Raw genomic sequence first — 16,610 nt, 5'->3', positions numbered from 1 at the left:
CAGTAGATTTTCTTTAATTGAGCTCACCAGACAAACTAATTAACCCAGCTTGCTGAAATTATTGTAACTCAAAGAGCTCTGATGCACAATACCATCTGTAAATTTAACAACAACAAAAAATCTTTATGACAAAGCCTGTAATATTGTTTTATGACCTAATTTTTCTTTAAATTTATCCACATCTTTATCCTTGACCTGTCTGCTACATTCTTCGGTCTTTGTGATGCTATTAGCGCAGTAATATTTTCCAAAAGCTTCTCACAGAATTACATGCATCTTGAGATTAAAATTTAAGTGTCTATTTATAGACTTCTGAGGGATTATTGATGACATTTTATTTTGGGGTATTAAAACAAAGGAGGCTGAATACAAATTCTTGTCACACTAGTATTCACCCTTTGAACACTTTCCTCCTGTGGTAGGAAAACGATACCATAGGAGGAATCTATGGTACCACAGGTGCCATACACTGTACAGTATTTATTATACAGTGAATAAATACTGCATAGTGTATTCACTGAAAGTTGTTGCTGTAAAAGAATAAAATTAATAAAGTTTTGGACAATAAATACTTTTACAAGGTACTCTGATATTTGTATGTTGACTCAATCTTCATTCAAATTTGAGATTAGAGTCTTAGGTCTTGGTTTATAAAAAAAAAAGACTTGAAATAGAATGAGAGGTTCCGAAATGAATAGTTTTAAGTCCTCTAAACATTTGGGAGATTATGTATTAGTTGACATTCACAAAGAACCGATAAGTATTCAATCATTTATTCAGTTTCAGTTTACACCAGGTCAGTGTTGGCGTAACGGTAAGTTAGTATTCGCCCTTTAAACACGTTTTTCAGGATTCCGCCACCATCATCATCGTGCCGACCCTCCTGGATAACGCCCCTTTCCTCCTCTGCGATACTGCGTGATGATTGGTCCATTTGTGTGACGCAAACGTCGATATATAGTCAAACAGCCTCCCCTCCGCTTCCTTCCCTTCAACCCCGGCTGTCAGTGCTGTGTGAGTGCGTGTGTGCTCTGAGCTCGCTCATCACACATTCTATAAAAAAAAATAAAAATACAAAAAAAATTTCAAAACATAAAAAAAATATATATAAAAAATCTTTTTCTTTCTTTTTGTAACAAGTCAGTGAAGAGGGAGTAAAGACGGTCGAGGACTGACGGTAACGTACCCAACGTGTCGGATTTTTTTTTTTTTCATTCGTTAGCTTTCCCCCCCCCTTTTTCGTTTGTCAAATTTTAAAGGGTCTATTAACTCGAACTGAAGTCGACGTTGTGTCGTTTTAAAACACTTGAATTAGACGTTTTGACTCCCAACTGACAAGTTAACGGTTGTATAACGTTTACAATTCGGCATCAAAGGTCCTACCGACGATACCGACCGTTAGCAACTTTCCACCCCACCGCCCCCCCGTCTTCTTTCCCGTTAACAAACTCAAGCGTAGTCCGTTTATAACCGCTAGTCTCGAGGAGGAGAGAAACAAGGATGAACCCCAGCGCTCCCAGTTATCCCATGGCCTCCCTGTATGTCGGGGACCTGCATCCAGATGTGACCGAGGCCATGCTGTATGAGAAATTCAGCCCAGCCGGAGCCATCCTCTCGATTCGGGTCTGTAGGGACATGATCACCCGGCGTTCCCTCGGATACGCCTATGTCAATTTCCAACAGCCGGCGGACGGTAAGTCGGATCTGACTAAACCATTCAGATAAAAATGTCTTAATAAATGCAGTCATGTGCTTTAAAGGGGCTGTCAGTCAGAGAGAGGGGGCCAGGCGGTGTGAACTACATGTGACTGCGGTGGGCTCTGGTCCACTGGCGTAGCAGAGCAGCGCCACATCCTGCCTGCCCTGCCCACCTCAGCAAAGTGAAGGGGACCCTGCTGGCTGCCAAAAAGGGCTCTTTATCTGTCCTGTCCGGGCAGCACCCCAACTGTAGTGCTGACAAATTTACCTTCCAATCCTCACAAAGTGATTGCCAGCAGTTTTAAGTTGTTGAATGGACTTCTGTCTGTATGAAAAAAAGGGTAAAAATGTCACTGCTGCTTCACTAAAACAAGTCATTTTTTTCATAGGGGTTTGATGTGTGCTCTTTAAGAAAGCATTTTCTGCATGTTGGTGATAAGAGGGTGCGCCTGTTTTGCCCTTTTGCTCCCCGTGCCTGTGTTTTCACACAGAGCTGTTAAAATTGATTCCGTGTAATCTACCACGGGAAGACTTGAAGTTTTTAAACAACGCTCGAGTACAATAAACTCTTTCAGGGGCAAATTAACGTAAGAATGAGTCGGTATAAATAGTATAGAGAACTATTACATTTGATCAGGTTTTAAAATGTATTTAAATCTATGACCACAGGTAGTTGAGAGCATGGGGAATCCAAAAATGTCTACAGTTGATTCATTTATTTTTGTCCCGTTCTTGTAGCTGGGAATAGACTAAAAGAAATTCAGACCACAACAATAAACAATGATTTGTTTAGTAAGGCAAATAGAAAAAATTCTGCTCCACAATGATGAATAGATTATTTTTCAGAAAAAAAAAAAAAACACCCCTGATTACTCAGTTCATTTCATTGTGTGTGTTTAGATTATTATTGAGCAGGTAAAACAAAATCAAAAAGTTTGGTTTGTAAGCATTTTTATTGACCTAAATCATTTAAAACTCGCTGAATAAATGACTTAATGCCAGCGCTGCTAGATTGGATGACATCGCATTATTTTGTAAATTATAAATTTGGCATTCTTTTATGCTTCATACAAACATGAAATAAATGTTTGAAATATTAACACCCACAACCCTGCTCTCCTGGGTGCAAAATTCAAAAGACAGGTGCCCAGTTTTCTCAGCCAAAACGTTAAAGTAAGGCACTTTTTTTGTTCTTTAAAAAAAAAAAAGAATAGAAATGGAAACACTTCAACAAACACAGTTTTAATAAAAGAAAATTAGGAAAAGTAGAATAATTTCCAAATGTTGTGGTTGGATAACTAGAAATCCACAACAGTTCAGTTTGACGGATTTTGGCCTTGTTTTTAGCTAGGCTATCAGTGTGTCACATATTTCCCTGCTTTAACCAATCAAAATCAGGTGTGCTGAATGGAAACATCTAAAACATGCAGGGCAGTGTGCGTTGAGGACCACAGAGCGCTGTGAACCCTGGCCGGAGGTCGGCGGTAACGTGATGCAATGCTGTTGGGTCTGGTCGAACTGTGCCAAACAAAGGATGTTGATGTTATTTGAGAGTTGGCAATTTTCCCTCATCGGCATTTTGTATAAGCATTTCAAGGGGATTTCTGATTTTAATGCTACATGTTAGCAAATAGTGTCAGCTGAGGAGTGCAATGGGGATGTACAGGTTATAACCTTGACCTCGCTGTGGGCTTAATTATAAGGGATCACAACCGGATGTCATATTTTGAGATACGGAAATAAAGCTTCAAGTAAGTCCAAATTAAACTGCGTCATGTGATTGCCAGAATGCTGTAAAATGGAAACGAGTAAGCAAAATATTTCCAGCCTGCAGTCTGATGAGTTAGGCTGACCAGAGAAGTTTTAAACTACCGCTCCCTCTTTTTCGTGTTGAAATATTTGCTCTAGTCGCAGTTTTAGTTAAGCCCTTGACGCAACTGTTAAGCTTGTTTTCTGTCATTTTTGTGAAATTTCTAAGAGGGGGGAAAAGAGGCCAGTGGCACGCCTAACAAACAGATTAGGACAAGTTGTTGTTCCTTGAGCATATTTGAGTTCTGTCAAAACTTATTAAATCTTTAAAACTTGTTTTTCAGATCAGTTTGGAAGTAGAAACATTCCCTACCACACGTTAACGCTTTCTTTTCTGAATTTAACATTGCATCAGTGACTAGTTCATGCAGTGTATATTAAGTGTCAAATGAGTAAAATATCTGTGTCCTCTTTTAGCTGAGCGCGCTTTAGACACCATGAACTTCGACGTGATCAAAGGGCGGCCTGTACGCATCATGTGGTCGCAGCGTGATCCGTCTCTGAGAAAAAGTGGCGTGGGAAACATCTTCATCAAGAATCTTGACAAGTCGATTGACAACAAGGCTCTTTATGACACCTTCTCTGCTTTCGGGAACATCCTGTCCTGCAAGGTAAAGCGTCGCTTTCTTTGTTTAGTGTCTCTCTGGTTGTAGCATGCCACGTTTTCAGCTGGTCATGTTCAGCCATGAAGCTGTTTGATGTGAGTGTTTTCTAGATTTCAAGTTAATACTCAATCACAACACTAACGCATCAGAATGTTGCTTTTTACTCTGGTATGGTAAAATGGTGTAAAGAGAAAAGGTTGGTGCTCATGGTGGCCATGACTGATGTTGCCAGGTGTGCTCTAACTGGTTCATGTTTGTTTCAGCATGTGTGTGTATATGTGTGTAACTTCAAGCAGCACATGTCCTCTCTGTCTCAGGTGGTTTGTGATGAGAATGGCTCTAAAGGCTACGGCTTTGTGCATTTTGAGACTCAGGAAGCTGCTGAACGAGCCATTGAAAAAATGAACGGCATGCTGCTCAATGACAGAAAAGTGTAAGTGGATGTTTTTAAGTGGCTCTGAACTTTTGGAGACATCAACAAGCTTCTGGCACAATCCTGGCTGTGACTCGCTCTCATTGGGAGAACTGGGAGTCTGTTCAGCTCCCGTCATTGCCTGGCTCCGTCTCTGCTCCTCTTTAAAACTAATCATGGCGCATAATCGGTTTGACTGCTCCATATTAAACCAGGTTCTAAATGTTTATCAGATCATGTTTGGGTTTAAAAGCCAAAAATAATTTCAGGTATGGGAATTTTCAAATGAACAAAATGTAGCACGACAAACTTTCAAAGCAAGTCAGATTAACTTTACTCATGAAGCTATTTTAAAACAAGCCACCAGAGTTCTGTGGAATAAAAAATTAAAAGACAACAATTACATAATTAAAAAAACCCGTATTTTAGTCATTTATACATTTAAAACACTGAAAGGTAGAACAGAAATAGATTATTTTGACAGAACTGAGACCTGTTTCTGTTTACACCCAGTTCAGCTTCATCACATTTAATATTCTGAATACTCTGCCTTTTTGTTCATTGATGCATAAATAATAACATGCTTTAATTTTGTAATGCTGGAAATGGCACTTTATAAATGGGATCCATTTATTTATAAAATTTGTTGTCTCTCTGCTGCCCTTTTCAGTTTTTTCAGTCCATTTGACTGACTAGTTGCTTGAGTTTGTTAATGTGCAGAAGCCTGAATTAATTTTAGTCTACCTGCTTTAATTCTATCACTTACTTAGTGGTACAGAATAAATACAAATGTTTCTGAGGAAAAATAATTTTGAGTTGTCAGTCAACCCAAAAATTAGCCACTAATTTATTCAGAGAAAGTGATTCTCAGTCCATACATTTCTACACTTGTCTAGACTGATTTTATTCCTACTTTTCCTAATTTTAGTCTCCTTAATCCATTCCTGGATTAGTTTGATCCATGTTTGAATTTCCGTCTCTTTTGATCACTCATTTTTAAGGCAAAATGGAAAGGAGGTTTGAATATTGTCCTCATTATTCCAACCAGAGCCATGGACCCTCAGCATACCGCTGCCACTACCATGCTTCACAGCTGGTACAGTGTTCTTTGGTTTCAGTCCTGTTTGTAAATATTCAGCCAGAACTGTGCCAGGAGCTTTATTGACCACAAAAAGCAGGCGGTCGAGAGACAACTGTCTTGATTCCACTATGTTGGAAATATGATTTAATTTCATCAACAGACCAACATTTAGTTAGTTCCTCTAAATATATTTTTCCCCCCCCATAGGTTCGTTGGCCGTTTCAAATCTCGTAAGGAGCGCGAGGCTGAGTTGGGCGCCCGGGCAAAAGAGTTTACTAATGTTTACATCAAAAACTTTGGTGACGATATGGACGACGAGAAATTGAGAGAGCTCTTCAGTAAATACGGTCAGTCCAGTTTTCTAACTGCTCTTTGAAGATGCTACTGAGAATACAGGAGTTTTGGTCGACAACCTTATTGCGTTTGCTGCTCAGGAAATGCGCTGAGTACCCGGGTCATGACAGATGACAGCGGAAAGTCCAGAGGCTTTGGCTTCGTCAGCTTTGAAAGACACGAAGACGCGCAGAAGGTTTGACTTGAGACAAACACGACTCTTGTTTTTATACCGCGTTCCAAATTATTATGCAAGTGATATTTTCTTAAATGGTTGATGCCAATGATGGTCAGTCTAATTTTCAAGTCATGAACTATGACTTGAAAATTATAAATCAAACATTACTGAAAAAAGCTCCCCATGAGACCAGCATTTTTTCCAAAAACAGAAAACTCAAAATACACTGTTCCAAATTATTATGCACAGCCAATTTTCTAAACATTTTATGGAAAGAACTGCAGTCATTTTTTAAATGTGCAGCATTAAGTGGTCACATGTACTAAAATCAAAATCATGTACATTTCAATCAAAAACATCTCGACAATCACAGTTACATGTTAACACAGGAGTCCTTTGATATCACCTGCACAATTCTTGCATCCATTGAACTTGTGAGTTTGTGGATAGTTTCTGCAGAATATCTCCCCAGAGCTGCTGTTTTGATATGAGCTGCATTCCACCCTCAGATCTTCTGCTTGAGGAAACTCCAAAGGTTCTCAATAGGGTCAGAGGTCAGAGGAGGATGGTGACCACACCATGAGTTTCTCCCCTTTTATGCCCATAGCAGCCAATGACACAGTGGTATTCCTTGCAGCATGAGATGGTGCATTGTCATGCATGATTTTGCTACTGAAGGTACGGATCTTCTTTTTGAACCATGAAAGAAAGTGATCAGTCAGAAAGTCCATATACTTTGCTGAGGTCATTTTCACACCTTCAGGGACTCTGAAGGGGCCGTCCAAAATGATTCTCTCCCCATAATTTTGGCTCAAAAAATGACTCCGCCTCCTCCTTGCTGACGTCACAACCCTGTTGGGACGTGGTGGCCATCCACCACCAATCCACTACTGCGTCCATCTGGACCATCCAGGGTTGCACAGCAGTCATCAGTGAACAAGTCTGTTTGAAAATGAATCTTCATTACACTTGGGCCCTCTGCAACCGTTTCTGCTTGTGATCTCTGGTTAGGGGTGGCCAAATAGTCGGTTCATGCGCCGCAAGCCTCTGGAGGATCCTCCACCTTGAGGTTCCAGAGGCTCCAGCAGATCAAATAACTGTTTGCTGTTTTGTAAGGGCATTTAAACAACAGCTCTCTTAATCCGATGAACTTGTCTAATAGAAACCTTCCTCATTATGCCTTTATCTGTACAAACCCATCTTTGTTCTGAACCAGCTACAAATCTCTTCACGGTACAATGATATCGCTTCAGCTTTCATTAAATATGAAATGTTTTCATACCTTTCACACAATACCCTCTATAAATTTAATAGCACAACAAAAAATAAAATCTTTGTGACATTTAAATCCAATTATGCATAATAATTTGGAACATGGTATAGTAACCGCACGCAGCTGGATCCTTTTTTTTTTTTATGTAATTTTTGCCACATTTTTTCTAATATCAGGCAGTGGATGAAATGAACGGAAAGGACCTGAATGGGAAGCCCATCTACGTCGGCCGCGCTCAGAAAAAGGTGGAACGACAGACGGAGCTGAAGCGCAAATTTGAGCAGATGAAACAAGACCGTATGACTCGCTACCAGGTGAGCATAAACACTTCCAGGATCAGATGCCGTCTTACTCACGGAAAGAAACTGCAGCTTTGTCAAATTCAGTGCTCCCTCTGCAGTTGGGTCCACTGGCCAAAATGGCTGCAACAGCAACTCTTCAGCTCATGGGCCCCACTTCCCTTTACCTTGGGTTTTGGGGACAAAGATGTGCTGCAGACAGGAATTTTACATTCAACCTGTTGTTTATTATTGCTGAACTGCTTTTGTTTTCAAAATATTTGCTTTTATTGACAGGGTGTCAACTTGTATGTTAAAAACCTTGATGATGGGATTGATGATGAACGCCTGCGGAAGGAGTTCTCCCCATTCGGCACCATAACCAGTGCCAAGGTTCGACCTTTAACCTTTCTCCTCAAAACTGAAATGAGCTGAGGATCTCTTCCGGAGATTCACGTTTGATTCTTTCTCTACTAGGTCATGATGGAAGGCGGCCGCAGCAAAGGCTTCGGTTTTGTCTGCTTCTCGTCCCCGGAGGAGGCGACCAAAGCCGTGACAGAGATGAACGGGCGCATCGTGGCCACCAAGCCGCTGTACGTGGCTCTGGCTCAGAGGAAAGAGGAGCGCCAAGCCCACCTGACCAACCAGTACATGCAGCGCATGGCCAGCGTCCGCGCCGTGCCAAATCCCGTCATCAACCCCTATCAGCCGGCCCCGCCCTCTGGCTACTTCATGGCTGCCATACCTCAGGCACAGAACCGCGCCGCCTACTACCCCGCTGCGGGCCAGATGGCTCAGCTGCGGCCGAGCCCACGCTGGACGACCCAGGGGGTCCGACCTCAACGTGAGCGTTTTCAAAAAAACCTTACCTGGGCCCGATTGTCTGTCTCACGGTTCGCTAATCGTGGTTGTGTCTCTCAGACTTTCAGAACATGACCGGTGCCATGCGTGCGTCAGCGCCACGCCCTCAGACCTTCAGCACCTTGCGGCCCACAAATCAGGTCCCTCGCATGATGTCCACCCAACGCGTCGGTCAGTCTAGTCGGCACAAACCCGTTTGGTAATATTTCTGCTCATGTTCAGTATCTTACTGATTCTCTCTGTTTGGCTCCTCCTGCAGCTACTCAGACCGTGGCTCCCCGACCGCCTGCCGCAGCCACAGCAACAACTGCTCCAGTGCGTGGAGTTCCTCAGTACAAGTACGCCGCAGGAGTCCGCAACCCTCAGCAGCACATCTCCTCCCAGCCACAGGTCAATCTGCAGCAGGTAAGGCTGCTGCCATCTCTGTAGTGACAGTGGAGAGTACAGCTATGCCTGTGATAACCGTGTGTCTCTCACCACTCAGCCTGCGGTCCATGTTCAGGGACAGGAGCCTCTGACCGCCTCCATGCTGGCCGCCGCTCCGCCGCAGGAACAGAAGCAGATGCTGGGTGGGCTTTACTGACGGCATTCAAAGCGGATGCTGTCGTTTCTACGTGCTAAACACGTCCCAGAGTATCACCGGGGGTTAATGGCCTTTGTTTCTAAACCCTCTCCGTCTCTCTCATAGGTGAGCGTCTGTTCCCACTGATCCAGAACATGCATGCCAGCCTGGCAGGCAAGATTACTGGCATGCTGCTGGAGATCGACAACTCAGAGCTGCTTCACATGCTGGAGTCCCCAGAGTCTCTCCGCTCCAAGGTAAACTGCATAGGTTTTCTGATACAAACAGCTGTTTTCAACAGAACTTCACTGCTGTGACATAATCATCATAAATATGAGAGTTGCAAAAGTATTAATTTCCTTTAAGAAAGTTTAATTTCGTCCTACTTTTAAGGCACAAATTCTTTATGGATTTTGTTACGATTTTACTTGACGTAGCAACACAGAAGATGCATAGTTTTTATGGGCTTCTGTTTTCTTGAAGTCTAAATACGACCTGGAAGAAAACATGTAAAAGACGGCGGCAAGTTTATCTTCCAGCAGCTCAACTAGTTTAAACATCCAGCCAGAGCTACAATACAGAGGTTGAGTTAAAGTATCAACTTGAAGGAAAATAATAGGAAAAACTGGAAAAAAGTTTACAATTACGTTTGTGTTGCTACATATAAGTCACTCTATAAAATAGGATCGTGCTGCTGGGGTTTCACTGATGTCAAACACAAATATCTGTGCAGGTGGATGAGGCTGTGGCTGTGCTGCAGGCGCATCAGGCCAAGGAGGCCGCTCAGAAGACTGTGACTAACTCAGCTGTTGTCCCAAGTGTTTGAGCCCAAGGTACACGTCTAAGATTTGTCGCTGCTCTCATGCTGAACGCTTTATGGGTCTAACTGCAAATCGTTCTCCCTCCTCCACAGGAGACGGCAGCCTTGAGACGAGCGTCACGCACAGAAGGGTTTAAAAAAAAAATGTTTAAAAAATAAGCAAAACAAAGTAAAAGATGTTAAATACAAAGTTTAAAAAAAAAAGCAAACGATGGAAACAAGTCTCCAGCCAGTCCTGTAACACCAGGCCTGCTTTTCCGAGCTAAAAAAAAAAGCAAAAAAAGAGGAAAAAAAAACCTAAAAACAAAAAATAATCAGTTTGAGACATTTTAGAGGAGAAATATACGAGAAATGTAAGTGGAAGCATTCTTTTCTGCTATTTTACCCCTTTTAAATGTTTGAACGTTTGAGCTTCCGAAGCCTGTTATTGTGAAAGTTCCCTTTACTTTTTGCTTGCTTGAATAAAAGTTCTAAAGTAATCCACCTGCTATGTTCTCTTGTCTTCCCCGTTTTGCGAAGCAGATCAGAGAAATCGTTAATAGAATCCACAAAATACACATGTAGAAGTAATGTTTCATACTTTTTTAATAGTTTTAAATGTGTCAATAGGATCATAAATGTGCCTGATACAATTCAACGCCTGTGATGAGAAAGGTGTTGATCAGTCGGGTTTTTTTGCCTGCTGTGGTTGACGTGCTCCTCCAGCATCTGCAGGACGGACTCCATCTTTTGCTGCACGCCGGCGATTAACGGGTCCACTTTGTCCTTCATGGTTTCAGTCAGGGGTTTGAAACCATCCTCCATGTCCCGCAGCTGATCCTGGATCTTCACGCCCAGGAGCTCAAGCTCCGTTTGTTTGTCCTCCACGAACAACCTGAGACATGAACAGAGCATCATTTTTGCGGTTTGCCGGAGCTTAATTATCGCACAACGAATGAAGAAATGTGTCCCAGGTAAATTAGTGATCACTCGCAAAGAAGATCTGCGCCTGTCTTACATTTTGGTTCAGGGAGGAATAATAATGTTCAACAGATTAAATGCAAATCTAACACGTTCAGTATTTGGCATAAGTTATGAGGTGACGGGTCGGATTGTTTTTACTCACTCGGTGTGTTCCTTCAGCTCTGGCTTGTTCACAAACTCATGAATGTCTTGACTGATTTTAGCCTTCATGTTCTCGATGTACTGTCTCATCCGACTGACTCCATCTTCAGCAAAGCTTCCTGCAGAAGAGAGCCAGAAAGTAAGACTTTTATTTTTTTATCAATGTCCCCTCTTTATTTTGCATCGTCCTTCAGCTACTCACACTCCCCAAAAGCACATTTTGGTTAGAAAACCCCCCAAAAGAACTGTGTTTCAGTTTTTGAAAAGCAGTTGAATCATCTGTCACTAATGAACCTGCACAAAATAGCTTCACCCCAGGGATGCTCACATTTGTTTCAGAAGAATTATGTTGCTATTTCTTGACTTTGATTTAACCACATCTTTAACAGTAGTGCCAATAAATATGGAGGGCGAAGTATTTCTAAATATGAAAAACTGATATTTACCATGTGTCAGAGTAAGAGCAAGGAGGACTGCAACCTGAAACTGTTTCATGGCTGCTGATTTGATTAGACCTAGAATTAAAAAAACCCAAACACCATAAATTAGAATAGCATGTCTGCGGTTTTAGCAACAAATAACTGTATACACGCCTTTGGGTGAAACCACAAAAAACATTTAATTCCTCACAGACATGAAATCAGATTAAAACGTTCCTGTTTTGAGTCAGTTTACCAAATGCTAAGGAACTTCTAATGTTGAATTATTCTGGCATTTAAATCATGTTGGTAATCTTGGCTAACCTGAAAGGGAACATTTTGGTCAGCTTTGATATCAAACTGTAAAGTCTGTAAGCGTCTGCATGTTGCATAAAGAAGCCATCTTCTGCTGTATTTGTAATACTGTGCAAGTTCTCTGTGAACCTCCAGGAAGTATAAATTTAAAAGCAACACTAAGTGTTTACCTTTAGACAAGCCTGTGTCAAGAAAAGATTCTTGTGGCTTTAGTCAGACGAGTCACGGACAAAACCTCCCTGAAATGTCCGTCGGGTTTCTTGCCTCACAGCTGCAAGACAAATATTTTGAGACGCGTCTTACTCAAACTTGTAAACAAAAGTTTTGCAGAGGTTTGTGGTTCCCATGTTTTGTTTGAGTTTGATGGTGTGACCCTAAAAGTTCTATTAAAAAAAACCCCCACACAAAATAGATTTTAGCTTTAAACCTGCACAGCTCCTTTAGGAGAACATGTATCCTTCTTTCCAAAAAGCTCTGAGAAATATCTAATGAGACCGAATGGGGGAATTTAAATCTTCATTGCTGCAACACCTAAACGTGAAAAAATCTATACATATATATTTGTATCATAGTAGCAAAAAGTTAAAGGAGGAGAAGTGAGACTCACCTGTTCTGCTGGTGTTTGGACCAGATGGTGCCTCTCTGCTGGACTCTCACACCTATTATATCGCGGCGTCCCGATGCGGCTCCCTCGCCCTGTGAAGCTGATTGGATGACATAAACGGATAAAGAGGAAACTGGGTACTCTCAGTTCTGACTCTTCCTGCAAAGTGTGCCAAGCCCGGCCAAAATGGACCAGAAGTCCAGCAGTCCCTGTGCTGAGTAACATTCTGCACAAGTCTTATCTTATATTAGATTAAATTCAACCCAGAATCATCAGGGAGAATGTACGGACACTTTGGAAACTTCTCTGATAAGTGACAGAATATCTCGTTTTTTATTTTGTGCTTCTCTGACGCTGTGTTGATTTTGTCGAGCTGTAAAGTTCCCTTGGCTCGGTTACAAAACAAAAGAAAAACTACTTTGAATTCAAATGTTTTTACCAGAAAACATTTGAATTCTGGAAAAAACCCTTTTATATATATTTTTAGATTAATGTGCTAAAATGAATTGATTGTGGAGAAAATGAAGTAAAAGTTAAGTCAAACCTGAATAAATTCGTTGACTAAACTAGTCACTATATATATATATATATATATATATATATATATATATATATATATATATATATATATATATATATATATATATATATATATATATACTCTAGCATTTAGAGCTTTAGAGATTGGGATGGAGAACCCCCTTGTGGTGACTTATGGCCATAGCGGCCTAATTCAGTTGTAAACAGCTGCAGATCATTTTCCACTTTAACCATTGCATGGGTTTGCAGACTTTTGACCTTTTGGCACAAAGAAGATACTTTTTTTTTATCATTGATTCATAGCTTCAATAAGGAAATTGAGTAATAGGTCACCAGTGAATTTAATGAATAGCTCATCTATCACACACAGCTTTAAGGTGGCGTTTTCACAAGATGCTTTTTTATTCGGGTGTTGATTCTCAAAGTTCACATCAAAAAATGTTCATCTCTCGGACACAGACGCCGCCTCCATTCGGAGTGTTGTAATAGCTGGACATCCCCATGCTGTGTACACTTGTTTAGAGTTACTTAAACAAATCATCATGACACCTTCAGACATCTGGAAATTGAACGCGGCGATGAACCAGACTTTTGGAAATCCACAACCTCATCTTCATATCTTGGCTGATTCCTTTTGATTATTTTCCCATGATGATCTCACAGGAAAGCGTTGCCAAAAACGCTTCCACTGAACTCAAATACTGCAAATTAACCTACCAGACGTTTACAAATCCATCAGCCTCCTCTTGGTTTCCACAAAGTGTTTACAGTTAAAATAATCTCACAGATTCTGATGTAAGATTCTTACATCTGAATTACGACAAACCGATCTTTACTGTCCCATAGCTGCTGTTGGCTGTTCTCCACTCACGCTACAGGTTTAAAGAAAATCAACTCGTGTTCAGATCAAATTATGTGAGAAAGGCCCACACAGCGCAAGCTGTTATAGTACCCCAACCATCTTGAGCTCCTATTCTTCTGTTGGGGGGGAGAAAAGAAAAAGAAATGTGGTGAAGTTTCAAGAATCTGATTTCTGCTTTGATTGAAACCAGATGTGGGAACGAGGAGCATGTTTGCAGCCTGATATTATTCATGGGGTCTGGGTAGGGGCTTTGGGGGGGGGCTGCTCACCACCACTCCTGCATGCCTGGCTGTGTCGTTGGAAGTGGAAAAGGCTTCGGCTGTTTTTGTCTCTTGAAAACATTAGCTCCTAAAGAGCTCTGGAGACAGAAGGATCTCCTCGGTTGTAATGCAAGGCATGTGAGGCGGCCTTGACCTGATTAAAGCGTGAACAGAAAAGAGGTGGTCAGACCAGAAATAAAAAAAAAAAAAAATAGCACTACAAGATGCAGTTATATCAGCTGAGATATTGGTGTCATCATGACAAGACGTTAAAATCAGGGCTTGAGTTTGTCCCGGGCTCTGGACTCATCTTTGACCTGGAGAGACTCACAAGCAAACACGTGTCGGAAAAAGCATAAAGGTTTATCACGCTGAGATAAGTCCTGATATATTGTGTGGAAACAGGACCAGCGTCCGTTTGTGATGAAAACTTTGTCCTGTTTTCCACAGATTGTTTAGTGTCAACAGGAAGATGATTTATTTCTGATGGGGTTGTACGATCGGCTGACGCTTGGTTTCTCTTCTCCAGTAAATCTACGTTAATATTTCAAATGTATTCACAACTCTTAACTGATTTCACATTTTGTAATAAATAAAATGAAATAAATGTCCGTTAAAGATCTGAGAGGTGTGTCATGATTCAATTACACACAGCTGGACTTTATTCATCAACACGCTGACTTCTGAGAGCGATTCATTTTGCCTGAATTTAAAGTGCTTGCACCCCACATGTTTAAGATTTTTTCGTTTGTGGGATGTTTAGGAAAACTGCTCTTTTTCTTTCCACAATCTCGCACAACTTTCTGTGAATTTACCGAACATAACCTCAACTAAACACCATTGAGTGCTTGCAATTATGGACAACCCCGAATATTCTCTATATGGGTGACTTCAGTCAGAGGCCTTTCCAGGTCTGCTGCTACACAGACCACTGCAACACCTATTACAACTCCCTGAAGAAAACTGGATGAGTTACAACAGAGATGTAGCTTCTTCGTTTTAAACCTAAAATGTTTTGTGTTAAGAGCTGAGTTGAAATCTTTCCTTTAATGTTGGAGCATCTTGGAGAAGATTTAATCTCTTGTTCCTCTTCTGGGCCTCTCCCCAAACCACTGAGAGGATGAATAATTACCCAAGATGCAGAACGTTGTAATCTTTTTTTTTTTTTCTTCTTTTTTGTAGGAAGCACAAGTGGAGGTCCTGTTTCCTCTTCTAGTAGGTGGTCCACAGTTACCTCCAGTTGCTTCAGACAGATTTTATTGGTTTGCAGAAGAAACCTGTAGTATTTTTGACCTTTATGGAGTAAAACCATGTTGCTTTGTTTCCCAGTTTAATCACATGCTTCGGGCTGCGGAGCCGCGAAGCCACACTGTAGGTTGTTCACAGTTGCTGCCAGAGGAGAACAAGGGGAGGCTCAGATTTCTTGGCCTGAGATTTTCCTCCGACTCTCTGGTGCTGCGTTCAGGGGCCGCGGAAAACATTGAAAACGACCAAAGACGGTTGGATGAGAACGACATTCACAAAAGTCGAGGTTTCTCCTCAAGCCTGACATAAAAATCTTTCGATGCTTTCTCGCACAATGTATGTGGAAAACAAAGGAAGGACAGTCTGCTCCGATGTCCGGCTGTAAATAAAACCGCGTGCGTATACACTTAAAGCAACCATATTGGATTTTAAAGTCGAGGTTGGAGAGAAACATATTTCTAAAGGTGTAAGTCTTAATTCAGGAGGACATAATTGTTTATGAATTGGCATTAGTGCTCAACTTACCCCAAAATCCACTGTTTTGATGCTAGGATTTCAACTTGGCTCTATGATTGGAGTAGAAGATCTGGATTGAACTGGATCACAGTTTGTTTGTCGAGTGCCAGGATCGACAAAGATCAGTTGAGTAAATACATATTTCAAATAACTGAAACAAGTATGGCAACAAAATTTAAGAAAAAATAAAATATCATGAAAATGCACAACTGCTCATGAGCTGGAATTGTTTGTCTCTAGGTGACATTTGTTGTGACCTAAACAAAACTGAATTGTATTCATTTGAAATCTTAAGTAATCAGTGGTCTTGTTTCCAGTGCAAATATGATAGTGCAGTAAAAACAAAATAAAAATAACTTGTAATAAACAAATTCCTGCAGTTTTTCCAAGTTAATACATAATTGTGAATTTGATGCAGCTTTTTTGGGAAAAATATGTAAAAAAAAAACAAAAAACATTGGATCTTAAGTGACTGCTTACTCCCACCAGCAGGTGGCGGTATTTCTTCTACTGAACAGCTGCTTCAGCCTTTGTTGATGGGAAGTTATAATTCATAATATTGATACTGCGGGCAATAAAAAGTCATACATAAGCACAAACATTTCTAAATTAGTACCTCAGACACTTTGATTTGTATTGTAAAAAACGACAAAAACAATTGCAAAATCCTGGAGGGACTGAAAAGATTTTACAATATAGTTTAATTTTAAGAATTTATTTATATATTAACAGTTTTGTTAGCAGGTTTTGTCAATATATTCTGGCACAAGCAGCCCTGTAAGAACATTGATTATCTTAATTTGGCCCAAAATGAAAATGAGTTTGACACCCCTTC

The 16,610-nt window shown here is 40.9% G+C and overlaps 2 protein-coding genes and 1 non-coding gene across 5 annotated transcripts; 2 read left to right on the top strand and 1 right to left on the bottom strand.

Moving 5' to 3' along the window:
* Positions 1-985: 985 nt before the first annotated feature.
* Positions 986-10,389, top strand: LOC129375013 (polyadenylate-binding protein 1). 2 transcript variants are annotated; one of them, XM_055053789.1, is made up of 14 exons: positions 986-1,177; positions 3,925-4,118; positions 4,430-4,545; positions 5,813-5,952; positions 6,040-6,134; positions 7,566-7,703; positions 7,965-8,060; positions 8,145-8,511; positions 8,589-8,699; positions 8,788-8,933; positions 9,013-9,097; positions 9,217-9,347; positions 9,824-9,923; positions 10,004-10,389. In XM_055053789.1, exons 2-13 carry the CDS (start codon positions 3,945-3,947, stop codon positions 9,914-9,916), a joined length of 1,692 nt encoding a protein of 563 aa, XP_054909764.1. In that variant the 5' UTR covers positions 986-1,177; positions 3,925-3,944; the 3' UTR covers positions 9,917-9,923; positions 10,004-10,389. The 2 variants fall into 2 exon arrangements, with proteins under 2 accessions (XP_054909764.1, XP_054909763.1); XM_055053788.1 differs by lacking the exon at positions 986-1,177 and adding an exon at positions 1,201-1,693.
* LOC129375202 (small nucleolar RNA SNORA5) lies at positions 7,756-7,892 on the top strand. The gene has a single exon (XR_008607608.1). It is a non-coding gene; the product is annotated as a small nucleolar RNA SNORA5 (small nucleolar RNA).
* Positions 10,390-10,477: 88 nt separating the features above from the next.
* Positions 10,478-16,012, bottom strand: LOC129375105 (type-4 ice-structuring protein-like). Of its 2 annotated transcripts, XM_055053936.1 has the most exons (6): positions 15,785-16,012; positions 12,356-12,452; positions 11,919-12,019; positions 11,461-11,529; positions 11,016-11,133; positions 10,478-10,784 (listed from the first exon to the last, which is right to left on the bottom strand). In XM_055053936.1, exons 4-6 carry the CDS (start codon positions 11,507-11,509, stop codon positions 10,544-10,546), a joined length of 408 nt encoding a protein of 135 aa, XP_054909911.1. In that variant the 5' UTR covers positions 11,510-11,529; positions 11,919-12,019; positions 12,356-12,452; positions 15,785-16,012; the 3' UTR covers positions 10,478-10,543. The 2 variants fall into 2 exon arrangements, 1 of the variants encoding a protein (XP_054909911.1); XR_008607599.1 differs by lacking the exons at positions 10,478-10,784; positions 11,461-11,529 and having other exon boundaries at positions 11,039-11,133; positions 15,785-16,006.
* Positions 16,013-16,610: the final 598 nt, after the last annotated feature.

The sequence above is a fragment of the Poeciliopsis prolifica genome, unplaced genomic scaffold (assembly GCF_027474105.1).
Source record: "Poeciliopsis prolifica strain line A6 unplaced genomic scaffold, Auburn_PproV2 SCAFFOLD038, whole genome shotgun sequence".
NCBI classification, from domain to species: Eukaryota; Metazoa; Chordata; class Actinopteri; order Cyprinodontiformes; family Poeciliidae; genus Poeciliopsis; species Poeciliopsis prolifica.
Note: the sequence above shows the minus strand (reverse complement) of the source record. Positions and strands in the feature narration are given on the sequence as shown.